Below are 17,049 nucleotides of genomic sequence, written 5' to 3'. Positions count from 1 at the left end.
CTTAAAATACATGCACATATAAATATAGGACAACTAAAGTTCTTACACATTTTCTACTCGAACACGCTGATAGTCAGAAAGTATAGCGCCTACTGATATCCCTTCCACTTCTTCTTTTTCCTAAAAATAAAGAAAAAAAAATAACATGAAAAATAAATAAACATGTGATTCTGCATCATGATCTGAAAATTATAAATGAAGTGTGTCTCATTTGGAAAACCACCTTGAAGGAGAATAATTTACTGAAAATGCAATCCACATTCAGGAAAAACAATACATACATTTAAGTCATCCTTTCAGCTGGGGAGAAATTAATTATTCTTTTTACTTAAAATCCAAATAACTACACACCATTTTCCATGGAAAAGGTAAAGACTAAGGCAGCTTTAATATGCAAAAGACTTCCAAAATGTTTTCTCACTTAACATACTTGTAAAGACTCACTGATGTTTGATGGAAGTTTTTTGAGAAATTTCTATTTAAGGAAAATATTTTCCCAGATTATCTTAAAAAACAAACAAACAATGGCATAAGTAGATAAGGGAACACAATGATCTGTATCTGTATCTTAGAAAAAGATGGTTGATAAAAAAGAGGAGCACCCGGGAAGCAGAGGGGGTACAGCTATTGCCTGGAGAACAGAATAGAACAGTGGATAAAAAAATATATGATGGGAAGGAAGCAATGAATTATGATCAACAGAGTTACAACTAAGGATATCCAGTAGTATATCCAGCAATGACCCACAGGGAAGAGGACTAGTCTATCCAACATGCTCATTAATGACCTGGAGGAGAATGTAAATTTAATACTATCCAACATGCTCATTAATGACCTGGAGGAGAATGTAAATTTAATACGATCAAGTTTGCAGATGATACAAACCTAGGATGGATGAAACAGAAAAGAAAGGAAGATCAATCAAGTACATGGATGGATATGGACAACTTGGGAATTTGGAAGGAGAGGTCTAAGATGAGATTTAATGTAAAAAAGTATAACACAATACACTTAGGGAAGAATAATACACAATACAGGTATAAACTAGGGAACTATTATCTAGAAAATAGATTTGAAGAAAGTGACTGGGGGGTAATTATTAGTAACAAACTAAATAGAAATTCTCTGAATAAGCATAAAATAAAATCCATCCTAGCATATTAGGTACAGAAGAAATTACTTCAGAGACATGACTTCATTATTAATACTCTCATCTTTCCAAACCTGGGAAACCTACAAAGAAAAATAATAGTGTTTCACATAAAAACAAATGTAGTATTTCAAGACATACTGAAACAAACCAGTGTGTCTAAAAGGGTGCTATAATAAATAAACGAAAATGCACAACAGGAATCTCTCATGTCTTTGGAGATAAAGCCAATTTAAAATTTCCCCTCCAAAATGATTGAGAAATATCTGTCAATCCTCCCCAAAATAAAATGACTCTATTAGATAAAGTGTCCAGGAAAAGAGCTATTTCCTTTACTTTCTTTTTTTTTTTTTTCCTTTACTTTCTTATTTCAGCAACTTTGTGAGAACATTTGCTTATAACCTTTCTCTAACCTTCCTAGCCATTTTCTTTTTATAAAAGTCATTGTATTCATTAGAAAAATTCAAGGCATAGTGCTCCTCATTAAATGTAAATATGGCATAAATCACAGAGTAGTGAACAGTGTTATTGAGAGATCTAAATTTCAATTCTGCCACAAAAAATATAAAGTACTAAGTATTTGTGTGTGTGTGTGTGTGTGTGTGTGTGTGTGTGTGTGTTGTATCTGTATAGATCATGGGAACATAGATAAGAGCCACTGTGTTTTTAACTAAGTCAAATAACTTTTAAAATAATAATTGGAATTTATTATGTTCTATGGTTCTCATTTAATGCTCACTACAACACTAAAATAATAATTATTTAATTCTTCTTAGTCTACATGCATTCTCCGAAATCCTCTTCCACTTCCATCTCTTTTATTTTCTATATGATAATACCTAACAAATCAGCTCTAGAATTATATACCCAGCTGAATTCTGACTGTTCTTCAAAAGTAGGTCTAAATAGAGATCATTATTTTTTTAATGTGAACATCTTTGAAAAATAAGAGCAGTATAAAAAAATTCTGACCTGAAAAGTTAAATAAAGCAACTAAAAATAAATATGTTTACAAAATATTGTAGCAATAATATAAAAGAGGGTTAAAATTCTCAATGAGGAAAAACCAAAATGTGTCCAACTGTTTATCCCTTAGATAGACTAGTCCTCTTCCCTGTTGGATACACTAATCCTCTTCCCTGTGGGACACTGCAAGAAACAGGGATAAAGCTAATGGTTTCGTTTGGTTTTGGTACTGAAAAATGTACAAAATAACTTAGAAAAACTAGTTACTATCAAATGTTGTGAGCCTTGTACTCTTCCTGTCTAATCTTAATCTGCAGATACTTGATAACCATGGTGCAAGGCAGAGCTGATGTTAGGGCAGCCAAGAGTTTATGGAAGAGCCCATCATTTAAATATAGGTTTAACTAATGACTTGTTCACCAATAATGGTTACTACAACCCATTAGAAATCTAACCCTACCACTGATAAGCTTTGTGATTTTAAATAAGTTATGTAATAAGTTATGTAATTTCTGTGTGTTTCATTTTCCTTATCCATAAAGTGAGGATAATAGTTCCCTTTTTCTAGGGTTATTGTGACGACTGAGTAAAATAATTCAGATAAATAAGTGTCCAGTACCTAGTAAACAATCAGTAAATATTTTCTTCTGTCATTACCATAACCTTCATTATTACAACTACTTCTATAATTATTTATGTTATTACTTCTACTGCTAACTACTATTGAGCACCACCACCACTAGCATTATGGATTAAAGGCCTAACTTGATAGGCTTGCTCATGATCACTTCTCAACACTAGCCTACTAAACTGTGATGGTTAATTTTACAGATCAACATGACTGGGCTAAGTGATGCCCAGATATCTGGTGAGATATTTCTGTGAGAATGTTTGGTGGCACAAATTAGGATAAGAACTGGTAAACTGAGTAAAGATAGCCCTAATCAGCCCTAGCTGGTTTGGCTCAGTGGATAGTGCGTCAGCCTGCGGACTAAAGGGTCCCAGGTTCGATTCTGGCTAAGGGCACATGCCCAGGTTGTGGGCTCGATCCCCAGTGTGGGGCATGCAGGAGGTAGTCAATCAATGATTCTCTCTCCTCATTGATGTTTCTATCTCTCTCTCCCTCTCCCTTCCTCTCTGAAATCAATAAAAATATTTTTAAAAAGATAGCTCTAATTAGTGTGAGGGATTATCATCCAAATGGTTGAGGCCTGAATAGAACAAAAAGGCAGAAGAAGGGCGAATATGCTCTCTGCTTGAGCTGGAAAACCCATCTTCTTTTGAGCTCTGACATTGGCACTCCTGGTTCTTAGGCATTTGGACTTGGATTGGGATTTACTTCACTGGCTTCCCTGTATCTCAGTCTTTTGGGTTTGGAACTACACCATCAGTATTCTTACCTTCAGCTCAGCTTGCAAATGGCAGATCATGGGATATAGTCTCTGTAATCAGAGGTGTTAATCCTTTATAAGAACTCTCCTTTAATATATTTTTTGTCCTATCAGTTCAGTTTCTCTAGAGAACCCTAATACAGTTCAGTAAGAGTGAAGAATATTCGCCAAAGCAGCAAAATAAGGGGCTTAGCGCACAGCAATGGTCAGCAGTTTAGGGTAGTTGAAAAGCACATATCAGAAGTGGAAGAGACAAAGGCTAGAAAAGTTGAGATCGAACTATTCTGAAGCATGCCCTACAACCTGAAGACAACTGAGAACCTCTCCCTATGAGATTTGTTAAAAACAAAACAAAACAAAAGCTAGACTGAGGTACAATTTACATAAAATTAACTGCATCCCTAATCTCTGTCAATGAAAACACACCTGCAAGTCTGATGAGACGGTGGGTCCAGCAGCTATCTGACTTATGTGGCCAAACCTAACAATAGAGAAGGTACTTGCAAAAGTAAACACATACTCACAGACTGGCACAAACACAGCTTCATTATTACCACTACTTCTACACCTACTTATATGCAAAGTGATAGTTATGCCAAGGATTTATTCAGAAAGAGCCAATATATCAACACTCTGCTTAAGAATCCAAGGGCTGAATACCGATAGTCAATCATGCTTATTAGAACACATTTTAATTGTTAATGTGGCAGAATCTCAGCAATCTATAAGTTTCTCCATTGAGATTGGACGCATTAGGTAGAAAACAGCTGATTTATTCAAAACTGGTAGTGTTGATAGGCAGGCACATGTATGCACATGCTAAACATGTATAAACAAAGCCAAACCTTTGGCCTTTTAAAGACAATGCAAGGAATTCAGCTCTCATGAACTTTTTCTTTCTTAGGGAAAGAAAGACCAACTCTTCTTCCTGAAATAATGCATGGTGCACTAAGTAATGACTTGCCTTACAAAGCTGGACTGAGTGAAGAATGAGAAACAGGAAAAGGAACTTATACTTTTTACTTTACATAACCTTATTTTTCTTGATTTTTGTTTTTTGCCAAGCATATACAACAGGAAATTTCTAAAAATTTACATTAAAAAAGAGGAACATAATATTCTTGAACAAATTATTCAGTTCTACATAGCTTTATTTCTTCACACAATTCCAGCATTTGAATACCCTAGATAAAACACTTTTGAATTCTAAGTTAGTTTACAGAGAAAAACAAGATATAAAAAAACTTTAGTTAATATGTTTCTGGAGAAGAGGACAGGGGCTATAAAGAAATTTCAGGCCTAGAAGCTTGATAATAGCCATTAAAAGTACCTATACCTGCCCCTGGACAGATGCTAGTGCCTGTTAAAACCAAAATTTATGCACAGCTCCACTACACCAATTTGGGTAAGCAGAAAAAAGCCCCACCCATTTGCCTCCCAAAAGCTGCTGTGTTGGCAGGGAGAGTGGGGAGAACAGAGGACTGATCATACAAGGTAAATAATTTTGGGGAAAAATTGTCACAAGAAAAACAGTGAAGTTTTAGAAACTATTGTGTGTACAAAATAGAATTTAAGAAACAAATGAAATAAAAGATGAAAAGAAAATGATCTGAAAAGGCAAGTAAAAATAACAAGAGAACTAGACTTTTAAAAAAGGTAAGTGAAATTAGCCAGTCAGAGAAAGATAAATACCACATGATCTCACTCATTTATGGAATATAAAGAACATTATAAACTATTGAACAAAAGTAGACAGAGGCAAAGAAGCATCGAACAGACTATCTAACTACAGGGGGAAGGTAGGGGAGGGTTGGAGGGTTAACCTTTTGCACTTGGATGTCGAGATTAAAATTACTCTTTGAATGTATCAATAATTTGAAATATAAAAAAATCCAAATAAATAAGTTTGTATGAAAAGAAACTCCAGTTTTTTATTCTACTGCCGCGCTTTGTAAAATCTGGGGTATTTAAAAAATTAAATCCCGAGTAGAATAAAGGAATCGAGAAAAAAGCAAGCGAGTGCAAAGAGTTAAGTGATCAACCGAAGGACTTGTATGCATGCATATAAGCACAACCAACAGACACAAGACACTGGGGTGTGGAATGAGGGCAAGTACCGAGGGGTAGGGGAGGCTGGGGGGAGGTTAATGGGGAGGAAAAAAAGGAAACATATGTACTACTAGTTGTAATACCTTAAAAAAATAAATTAAAAAAGATTGTAAAGAAAACACAATCAAAAAAATAATTTTGGCATGAAAAGTAGTAAGGATCCAGAATCTGTAACACAGAAGAACAAAATTGCAAGGTGGCAGATACAATGAAGACACTTGCTCAGATAACAGAAGAAACAATAAAAAAGATGAAATTTTGTAGCCAGATAAAATAAAGGATAAGGGAGAGAGAGCAGAAATCCAATAACTACAATTAATATTGTTAAAGAACAAAGAACAAATGAAATGCAATAAATAATCGAGCTATCCTAGGAGAAAATGTTGCTAGAAGGAGAGAGACTTGAATCTTATGGAGAACTAGCAAAATTAACAGAGAAGGACCAATCCCTGCCTAAGGTTGCATTTTAGAGATAAATAAAAACTAACTCTAGGAAATATAGGTATCTATGTTCACAAATCTTCCTTTTCTGAAACCAAGGGCATGAAGGGAAGAAATAAAAAACCTACAAAGAAAGAAGGTAAAAGGGTTCACAACGAACATATACGCACAACCCATAGACACAGACAACAATGTGGTGATGTCCAGAGGAAAGAGGGTGTGGGAGGAGGAATGGGGATATCTGTAATAATTTAAACAATAAAAATATTTTAAAAGAATAAATTTTTATTTACAATGAGGTTAGGGAGAAGCCTATCCTACAAATTATAAAGAAGAGTTGCCAAAACACAATATAGTTTGCATCAAAAGAAAGACATGCTGAGTTAAACCACAATCCTCTCTACCTGAAGAGCCCAGTGTAGATTTGTAACATACAAATGCAGAACATTCTAAGAAGCTCACTATTATCTCCCAACTTGAAAAGACAAGGATTAGACATGCACTAGCAGGTATTTAAACATATTTTGAAAATGCTATAGTTAAAACAGTGTGGTGCTGACCCAGGAATAGTCAAATCAATGAAATAGAATAGAAACCTAAGTGTGTATAGGAGAGTGGTACATGATAAAGTTGACAGTGAAAACTGGTGGAAAAGGATTCTCTATATAAAAATGATATTGAACAACTTGCTAACTATTTAGAATGACAGAAAATTTTTTATCTTTACTTCTAGGTTTCGAATACAAAAATCCTATATAATAAAAGCCTAATATGCAAATTGTCCCCTCGACTGGGAGTTCGACTGGGAGTTCAACCAGGGGGCGGGGTTGGCCTGCCAACTGCCTGTGGCCCCTCCCCACAACCAGCCCCACCCCCGATCGGCCACCCCCACCCAGATCGGGGGCGAGGCTGGCTGGCCAACCTCCTGCATCCCATCAGGGCAGGTTGGTTGGACCCCACCTGTGCACAAATTCGCGCACCGGGCCTCTAGTCTACAATAATAAAAGAGAAAGATGCAAATTGACCATTCCTTCGTGATGCCCACCAGCCAATCAGGAGTGAGTATGCAAATTAACCCAACAAAGTTGGTGGGCTAATTTGCACACACAGGCGCCGAGTGGCTGGGGGCGTTCTGCACCACCCTAGCTACTCCGGGCTTCTGGGCAGCATGGGAAGGCGGAAAGGCGGCTCCGGCCAGAGCGAAGGCGGCGCTGGCAGCCAGGGGAAGGAAGGCCCATATCGGGCCTCTAGTAAGTAAATAAAAGCATAATCATCCAGAATACATAGGCGAATTTTTCCTTTTGGGAAAACCATTACAAACATTTAGAAAAGAAAAACAAAAGCCTGAAAGATTTCACTAAGGCCTCTCAACTCTCAGTCAATCAACATCTGTATCACTAGATTTTACCCCTTTCTATGAAAATGGGTAAACTGATCTTGCATGAGTATCTCTTTATCAGGAACCCAATCCATCTGGACAGTTTAAGGACTAGATTTTTTTCTGCCCTGCACCATCGATTTTTACTCCTGCTTCATGTTCATCATTATAGAATACGCTGTGCTGTCATAGCTGCTGAAAACTTATGTCCTCTTCCAGGTACCACTATTTCTACCTATTAAAGTAGAACACTTCAAAAGAGTTTATATATTTTTCTCCATTTCCTCATAACCTATTCTCTTCTGAACCCATGTTTTAAAGTGCCCAGAGCTCAGTCTTCAGCTCTCTTCCTTTCTCTGGCTACAAAAATACACAATATTTCATCATGGTTCTAAATATTATCCATAAGTTAATAACTCCTGCTTCTCTCTGAGGGCCAGAATCCAAATATCAGCTCTAATGATCATGTCAGTGTCTACTAAGTATCTCAAACTTGAACAGATTCAAAACAAACTCTTGATTCAGGCACATACTCCCACCCACCCCATGATCCTTCCATATGGCTCTTCATCTTAGGAAATAGCATTGCAAATACATTATTGTTTATGCCCCAAATCTTATAATCATCCATGATTTCTCTTTCCCTTATAATTTAACATCTATTAAGTAATTGTTCTATTAGCCTCATCTTCCAAGAATATCCAGAATCCAATGACATCTCATCTCCCCCACCATCACCACTGTAGTCTTACCCACCATTACCTGTCAAATGGACTACTGCAATAGTTTCCTAACTGGCCTCCTGAGTTCAATCTTCTTTACTACAGTTTATCTCCACAGATTAACCACTGCTCTTTCAATATATAAACCAAAACATGAAACTCCCTGACTGAAAATCCTCCAATGTTTTTGCATACTACTTCTGAGTAATAACCAAGCTCCTTGTAGATAATATACAAGGTTCTATATGACCTGGACCCTGCCAACTTCTCTGATACCACCACCTGCTATTATACTCCCAGTTCACTCCAATAATCAACATTGGACTTCTTCTTGTTCCTCAAACATTTAAGCTTGTTTCCATCTCAGGTTCTAGGAAAAAAAAATTATATATATATATATATATAAATATATATATATATATATATATATATATATAATTTATTAGCTAACAAGTCCACACAATCCTAATCATCTATCTCCCTTTGGTATCTGATTGTGTGATTGAACCTTCCATATTAAACAACTAATAAATAAGGGCTATTAGTCCTATTCTTATCCCCAAAAGAAGTATGAACTAGAACTGTCTGAGTTTATAACCTAGTCCTAAAGCCTGCATAATGACTACTCTTAAAATTAGTACCTGAAAGTACCAGGAACATAGATACAAGAGGATAGAAATGGATTTCTACTATGAAATGTACCTAATTTATCATTCTCATTCAAATGCAAAGCTCTACCACATCACAGTTAAAAGGCTCCCAACACAGAGATTGGGATGATGAAAGCATTCAGCCATATGGTAATAGTAATCATTACAAGTTTAGAAGGAGGGTTTAAAGGTAGAAATCTAGACCCAAATTAGATTTGTACACTCAATATTTATTTGTTCACAAAGCCAACAAGATAAATTAAAAAGAAGCTGTCCTTTTTTACAAATGAAATCTAGGCCTACTTATTCTAAAGATGAGAAGATATGCTTGCATTTATTGGGGATATTATTTTCTTTGAAAAATGCTTCAGTTACCAGTATTATTCCATTAATGAGTTCTTGCCTATTGAGAAAAAAAATGATCTACTGAATTTAAAGTGTTTTTCATCTGAAAGGCATTCTAATATTTATAATATGAACCATTCATTAAAGAAGCACACTTGCATTATAAAGTTCTGAGTGGCAATATTTGGACTTCTGGCAACATGACATTATTAAATAAGAAACATTTGTGAATGCCTACGATGTTCTAGGGCCTGTATAACAAAACATGAAATTTATATGGCCAGTAAATCACTAAATGTTTTTCCCTATAAAATAAGGAGAAAACCCTTTTATTTGCAACAACATTGCTCGAAGACATTTTTCACTTTAGCAGAGTTATACAAATCCAGGTTCATAGAAATAACAGAAATGAATACTATTTTATATGAAATAATACTGAAAATGACACTTAGAATTTCTACATATTCAGGCATCTGACTAAAATTTTTTTGATTTGTTAAAAAGGCTTTTGTTTTTTCTAGCATCACTAAATATAAAACATTTTAAAATGGAAAATGATCACCATCTGGAGTTCTTCCATTAAACTGTGAACTCAAGACAGAGTTTTAGTAATTTGTAGCATTATTTTCTCCCTTTGTGAGCTCTCTCAGTTAAATAGAGAAAAAGTTGTTAAGGCTAAAAATTAAATGGCAAATAAATCGCAAAGAATCATAATCGTTTGTTATTTATTTCCATTTAAAATTAAGGATGTATTATTTTGAATCTCCATCTTAGTTGCCACAGTATTACACTCCCAGTTTTGAATAAATCAGCTGTTTGCTACATAGTGTGTTCCAACCTCAATGGAGAAATTTAAAAATTGTTAGTCATCCTAGATCAAATTTGACATGGAGAGTATCATGCTAAGTGAAATAAGCCAGTCAGAGGAAGACAAGTATCATACAATTTCACTTATATGTGGAATCTAATGAACAAAAACAAACTAACAAACAAAATAGAAATCGATTTATAGATAAAGAGAACAAACTGACAGCTATCAGAGGGGAGTGGAGTTGGGGGACTGGGTGAAAAGGTGAAGGGATGAAGCAAAAATAAATAAATAAATAAATAAATAAATAAATAAATAAATAAGGAAGAAAAAGTCATAGACATAGATAACAGTATAGAGATTACCAGCGGGAAAGGGAATGGGGGGAGGTAAAAGAGGATAAAGGGTGGATAAATGGTGATGGAAGAAGACTTGACTTGGGGTGGTGAACACACAACACAATATACAGATGATGCCTTAGTATGGTACACCTGAAACCTATACAATTTTATTAACCAATGTCACACCTATAAATTAAAAAAACACACACACACATGTCTAATTGAAAGTTGCTTTTTTCCCAAGTTTCCCAAAAATGTTCTTATAAATTTTTTTTTTAAAAAAAGGAGCAGTCTTTAAGATGTTTTGGTTTCAAACTATGTACACTAATTAGTAAATGCCACATAGATTACTAAACAAATAGGAGGCGTCTCATTTTTACATGAATTCTGGTAATAATCCTGGGTATGAAAAAACCATGGTTCCATTTTTAATGATGAAGCAAGGGCTGTGATTTTCATAAGTTCACCAAATAAATCAGAGGTATCACTATCAGGACAAGGACTCAGGTCTCTCAACATCCAGTTATGTATTCCTTTCATTAAGGAAATGAAAAGAAAAGCCTAAATCAGAAATAACTTAATCACTGTGTTAGGAAAAACCCAGCTCCTCCTGTGTTTCACCTTCACTCTCACACTACTACCACACTCACAACACTCTTGACACCAGACCTGTGAGGGGGTTTGCCCATACCAAGCAATACTGCAACATCAGCTAGTGTCCTACAATTTAATTCCGACAGTATCTACCTGGAGATAGCATCAGATCCCACAGGTTAATGGCTCAGTCCCATAAGACTGCCTATTGCAAGCAGTAGGTCCACAGGTCACTCCAACTTGTTGCTAAAAATAAGAGCTCCTCATGAATATTTAGAACATTTAAAATTTTAAAGCAGGTAAATGCATTGACTATTCAATCAGTAGATAAAATTAACAGCAACATCAATAGCAAACTCCCCTAAATCTTTGCCCTTAACAAATTAGGCAGGAAACTTATTTATGAACCAAGTTAATTTTTCCCCTCTCTCTAAGAGAGAAAAATTCAAAGGTAAAATTCCAATTAGTCCTGATCTACATCTTATCGCCTGAAGTGCTATTACAACTAGGTTTAAAACTCTAGCAAAATGTTACCACATAAACATATGGAATTGCACAAGGAGAAGCAAATACTGATGACCAATTACATTCTTAACTCTTCTTTGCTCTCGATAAACTAAAAATAAAATTAAAAAATACCCAGAGCCATAAAATAAAAGTTTCAAGGCAGAGAATTCTTTTAAGGTTAACCTGCTGATGGCCTGCACATGGTTAAGCTAATTAAGTCAAAACACAAATCTATTTGCCAATTTTTCTTGGTAGATCATCTTTTAGTTATTCATTTTAGCATTCCTGAGAAAAAAAGAATGCTTACCACCAGCCAAATATGTTTCAAACCATATTTGAATACTATGTAAATGTACAGAATTAAAATAAAGAAAAACTTAATATTAGTCATCAATAAGCCAGCATTATCTAATGAATATCAGTTCCATACTTGCATTGAAAAGTAGTAAATGCATGAAATGTCTTCATTCAGAAGATCTTTGATATCAAAAGTTGTGACATAAAGGCCCAGGTCTATGAAGGGACTAATTAGAATACTGCTCCTCATGCTACCTGCAAACCACCACATGTGGAAGAATTGAAAAAACAAAAACAAAACCTTAAACAGCTACCACCATCCTTGATTTTATCTCTCCTTCAGGCTTTATCCCCACATCTGAATAATGAAGCACAGAATCAGCAGAAATAGGAAAATATATTTAATCTAAATGCACAGTTATCCGGGTTCCAGCTGAGATGTTAAATATTATATAGAATAGAGATAGGATAGAGTGAGAGTTGGAAAAAACATGGAGATAGTCTTTAATAGGTCTTATTTCCATATATTAAACTGCACACACATCCAAGAGATCGCTGGTGTGATTTTGTAGTTTCAGGGCCACATATCAGCTCTAGGGCAGACCTAGAAATAAACCCAAAGATCAGTAATGATTTCAGAAGCTATAGACATGAATGTTTATTTAGTTTCTGTGAACTCTTTCTGCAATGGAAGATCTTCAGAAATCATAAAACTGGAGAAACGAATCGGAGCTAACATTCCAAACTTGCCAAGGTCTTTCCAGACTAAGCATTGACTAAGATAACATCCGGCTGGCTGCAATTAAAGAGACAGCAATGTTATTGGGGACACACTGATTAAGTTGAATTATATATTTCTTAGGAGAAGTCTTTGATATTGTGTGGTCAAATACAGAAAAGCAAACTTTACTGATGCCGTTGCTAAAGAAACACAGAATTGCAATGTTGCTTTAGAAGAATTTTGTATTTTGCTAGAGTTGTATTGTTAACATTTTACTTATTTATTTTCCTTTTTTCTTTCTTTTTAAACATTTTTTTAACTGAAGACTGTTAACTTTTTAACAACATTAATTTCTAGGCATAAAGCACAGAGTAACCTGAAGTTAATGTAAAAAAATACTGGATAAAAACAGTCAAGAAGAGGATGAAAGTGGCAGAGCAAAAATAATAATAACAGTAGTAACATAAACAAAAACAAAAAATGTGAAGAATATTAAGAGGCAATATAAGCCACAGTCTCTACACTCAAGAGGCTTTCATGTCACTGGATAAAAGATATATGAATAGAGAATTAATAATACAAAACAGTAAATAAAAAAACAAAATAAATTTTTATAAAAGAAAACATTGCTGTAAGTGGCTACAGACAGTACCTAGAGGAAATGAAAAGCAAAGATTTGGGACAAGAGAAGGCTTATTAATATTTTTTTAAAAGCTTAAAAATATATAGCTCTTTTAAATGATAAAAACTATTAAATGATTTATAAAGGTAGTAAATATTCCTAAGTGACTGAGTTCCCATGATAGAAATAGTATCTTAGAGGGTCTATATTTCTGATAATCACTAAGTATGGGTCTTTAGCCAAGATTTCTAACTTCTCTGGATCTCAGTTCCCTCATTGGTAAATAAGAGATTAGACTTCTTCTTGCGTCTATTCTGATACTGAGCTGTTGAGATTAATAAATATGGTCATGTCTAAAGTGAGTATGATGTAATAACAGATGATCTGAGAAGGTACACTGTGATTAAGTCCTGCTGGGTTAAATCAAATAAATGAAACACAGCCTCACTTTTTCTAAAGGAGATTATCAAAAAAATTAGTACATAAAAGAAACTAGGAATAATCTTTAATTCTGAAATAACAGAAAACTGTAACACTATCATTTAGATACAATCTAAAAATCTCAATTTTTCTGAAAGTCCACACAACACAAGATCCTGTTTTTTCAATTTGATTATTTTAACTTATTGTTACTACACTATATTTACTGTACAGAAGAAAAAATAAATTACATTAAACTTTGCAATTACAAAGTCTTCAAGATCCATCCTATGGTATTACTTAAAGGTGAAAAACGTCTTTAAAATAAGGTCCTATGATTAATCAGGTATAAGAGAGACTGACTTCAGATTGAATTACACTTGCCAGTAACAATGTGTATTACAGAGAAATCTCAATGCATTTACTTAGTGTTCAAAAAATTCATTATAGAACAGTCATAGAACACTAAGTGTTAAGAAAAATAACCTATGAAATATAGGTTGCAAAAGACTATCCACATTTCCAGTTATGAAAGCTTTTCAATTTTTTCTATTTTCCCTTCCATGGAAACTACTAAACTCTGTTCTAAGAATGAACACAACCTAAGACTTTCAAAAACCAAACAAAATAAAAAAAAATACATTGTGAATTGTGACAAAAGACATTTAAGTGGCATAATAGTTTATTATAACTACAAACATAAGACTTCTTAATTATAGGTTTTGTTTTTTATATAAGCTCAAATGATTATATTATTTTAGTTTTTATTATACCCTATGCATATCATTAATGAAAGTAAGAAAAAACCCCAGAGGCTTACTGCTAGATTAAAATTTACAATTATATAATAACTATATATCAAAGTATAACATTTATTGTCTGAATTACATAAAAATTTAAATAAATCCTTTTTAAGACTTTTGTTGTTAAAAGATCATGGCAGGGTTGGGAGTAGGTTTTCTCTTAAATATTAACCTGGAGTTATTGTGCTTTGTTACAGAGCATGAAATATTTTTTCCAAGAAAAAAAAGAATCACATTATGAAAATGTTAAGAGATATATAATAAACACAAGGTACTGCAAAGGCCCTATAGCTCAATGTGCTCCATCAACCCAGCATCTTCATTCATTAGAGTGGTGCCATCATACACATGGATGGTAGTGATACATTAGTTCCTGTAGATGTATTACTTTTACAGGTCAGACCAGTGTAATATTTTATAAAATTACAGTACATGGTGATTTCATTCATTTAGAACTTTCATTTCCTTGTCACAGCCTAAAATGAGTTTTTCTGAACATGCATAGTCGTTTCATTTTCTATCTCTAAAATGTTTTAACTGGCCAACTAACCAATTGTTTAAATTGGTGTGACTACATAGGTTTCCTTCAATTTCACATTCTCACTTCTTATCTAGCCATCTTAGGGTTCAGCAAAAAGAAAATTAGTGATAATGTTTTCAATTTAATTAGTATATTACATGTACTGTAATTATTAGTGGGAAATGTTATATTAATGAATCTAAAAGTTAGCAGTAAATTACCTTGTAGCTATTATCAATTTCCCAAGCTACTGCTCCTTAAGATAACCCTCTCCCTATGGTCCTTCCGGTAATTTTTCTTTGCCTGATAAACATGATGATTAAATAGCACACAGAGCAAACCTTTGATACTTTTTAAATTAAATCCATGCCCAGCCTAAGGGCTGTGTCTGATTTCAACTAAATGTGTCAGTTAATCAGATAAAAAATTATCAGTAACTCTAAGAAACAGCAGCCTTAGGCTTCATCAGTGCCAGGGAAAGCTGAACAAAATAAGACATTCAGACAATATCACATTATGTGTAAAGGTTACTGATAAGCCTATAACTAAACAGAACTGCTTACCACCGCTACAATGTCTGTCTAGAAAGAAATAGTGTATTCAACATTCAAATTACTCTAAAATTCTAAAGAAAAAAATGTTATTTAGAGAAAAGGGGTATTTTACCCATACACTCATACGAACATACACATGCATATATAAACAAACCTACATGAAGATAATAAAAATATGCAGTGGATTAGAGAAGTGGCATTCATAAAACTAGATGCTCACAGAAATTATATTGAAAAAGAGCTAATTATCATAACACTACATCTAAGATACCTAAAAATTATAACAAATAAACCAAGTATTTAATGATTTGATAAAGGAAGGTGAATATGAATTCAAGATCAATTGTCTACACAGTTCTATCTAGTGCCTAAAATGATTCAATTTCACCAATTTAAAAAATCTGGGATAGTCTAAAACAATAGCAAGATCCTAAATTAATTAAGCAGATCATTTTTAACCTATGACACTGAGCACCAACAGTCACTTGTAATATTACTATTAAAATAATACATAATATGAGGGCCTGTTTATTTTAGTAAGAGAATTTAAAAGCTCCTACCACTATAAGATAGAGGCTGGAAAACTCTTAAACTTTTTACAGCATATTATGATTTTCAAAGCATTCTTTGATTCCTAATTAAGATTGCTTTAACTATAGAAGAAGGCTATGTTATAAACTGGTGTATCAGTAACAACTGTAAGAAAGAAACCACATCTGAAAAGAATAGAAAATTATCTTTGAAATACAAAATGGGCAGTAGCTATGAAAAAATCCATTTATAAAGCAGAACAGGAGTCCCAAACCCTCTGACAAAGAAAATTTCAAATTAATACCCTGTCATCTTTATTCTTTCCTTCAAGTACTATGATCAGATAATGTATTCAACTGCTGCAAGATTCTCATTCCTATTTATCAACTGCAACTTTTCAGTAAGTACACCTGTGACAAGAGGAAAACTGGACCAATTCTACACATATATAAGCTGCTAAATATCAGAAACGCTCACAAATTAAAGTTTCCAACAGAATTTCAAATTTACTACCCACATAAGGATATAAGATCATTATATCTTAAAGTTTTCATTCTCAATACATTGAAAAGCTTAATACAGAACCTTGGAAGTCACTGCTCTGGTTAAGAATTATCTGAAGTGCAGAGGAAGTGGTTTTGCTTTCCTAACTGCTATAGGCAGCAATGTATACCTTTCAGGAAACCCTTTGACAATGGGAGTCGATCAGGGACTAACAGTGCTTAAAATACTGTGTTGAATCTTAGGTTAATGCTTCTCCAAGACTTCTACACATTTCAGAGTTCACCAAAGAGCAGCTAAAAAATTATCATAGGGTTACAAGATGAAATTCAAACTGGTTACCAAGAAAGAGGTGACTTAATTTAGCTGTTTCCAGCATTCCCCAGGGCTTTCTGCTCTCTCTCATACTACAGGGTTCCTTAATGCATGCTCCTTTTGACCTCTGCATGGCTCACATTAATGGTCATACACTGTCCCTTGGAAAGCTCCACAACTTCAAATCTATGCAAGAGTGCTAACAGCTTGTTTAAACAAAAAGCGTAACAATTTTAAGGCTTAAAATTCTAACTAAAAAGAAAATTATCGTTTTAGTTGGACTCTATAATTACAGTACTAGGTCCTTCCTCTAAAAGAAACTAAACAGCAAATAAGAATAATGTTATTTATGGAAATAATTTA

The 17,049-nt window shown here is 34.0% G+C and overlaps 1 protein-coding gene across 1 annotated transcript in view; it reads right to left on the bottom strand.

The window, feature by feature from the left end:
• The window catches only part of DPH6 (diphthamine biosynthesis 6), a 167,048-nt gene that overhangs the window by 74,957 nt on the left and 75,042 nt on the right, over nucleotides 1–17,049 (bottom strand). The window contains exon 4 of the mRNA XM_028147439.2: nucleotides 47–120. Within this exon, the coding sequence (XP_028003240.2) occupies nucleotides 47–120 (74 nt within the window). The remainder of the gene's footprint in view (nucleotides 1–46; nucleotides 121–17,049) is intronic.

Source organism: Eptesicus fuscus, chromosome 5, assembly GCF_027574615.1.
Source record: "Eptesicus fuscus isolate TK198812 chromosome 5, DD_ASM_mEF_20220401, whole genome shotgun sequence".
In the NCBI taxonomy this organism is placed as follows: domain Eukaryota; kingdom Metazoa; phylum Chordata; class Mammalia; order Chiroptera; family Vespertilionidae; genus Eptesicus; species Eptesicus fuscus.
This window is presented reverse-complemented; position numbering and strand designations above follow the sequence as displayed.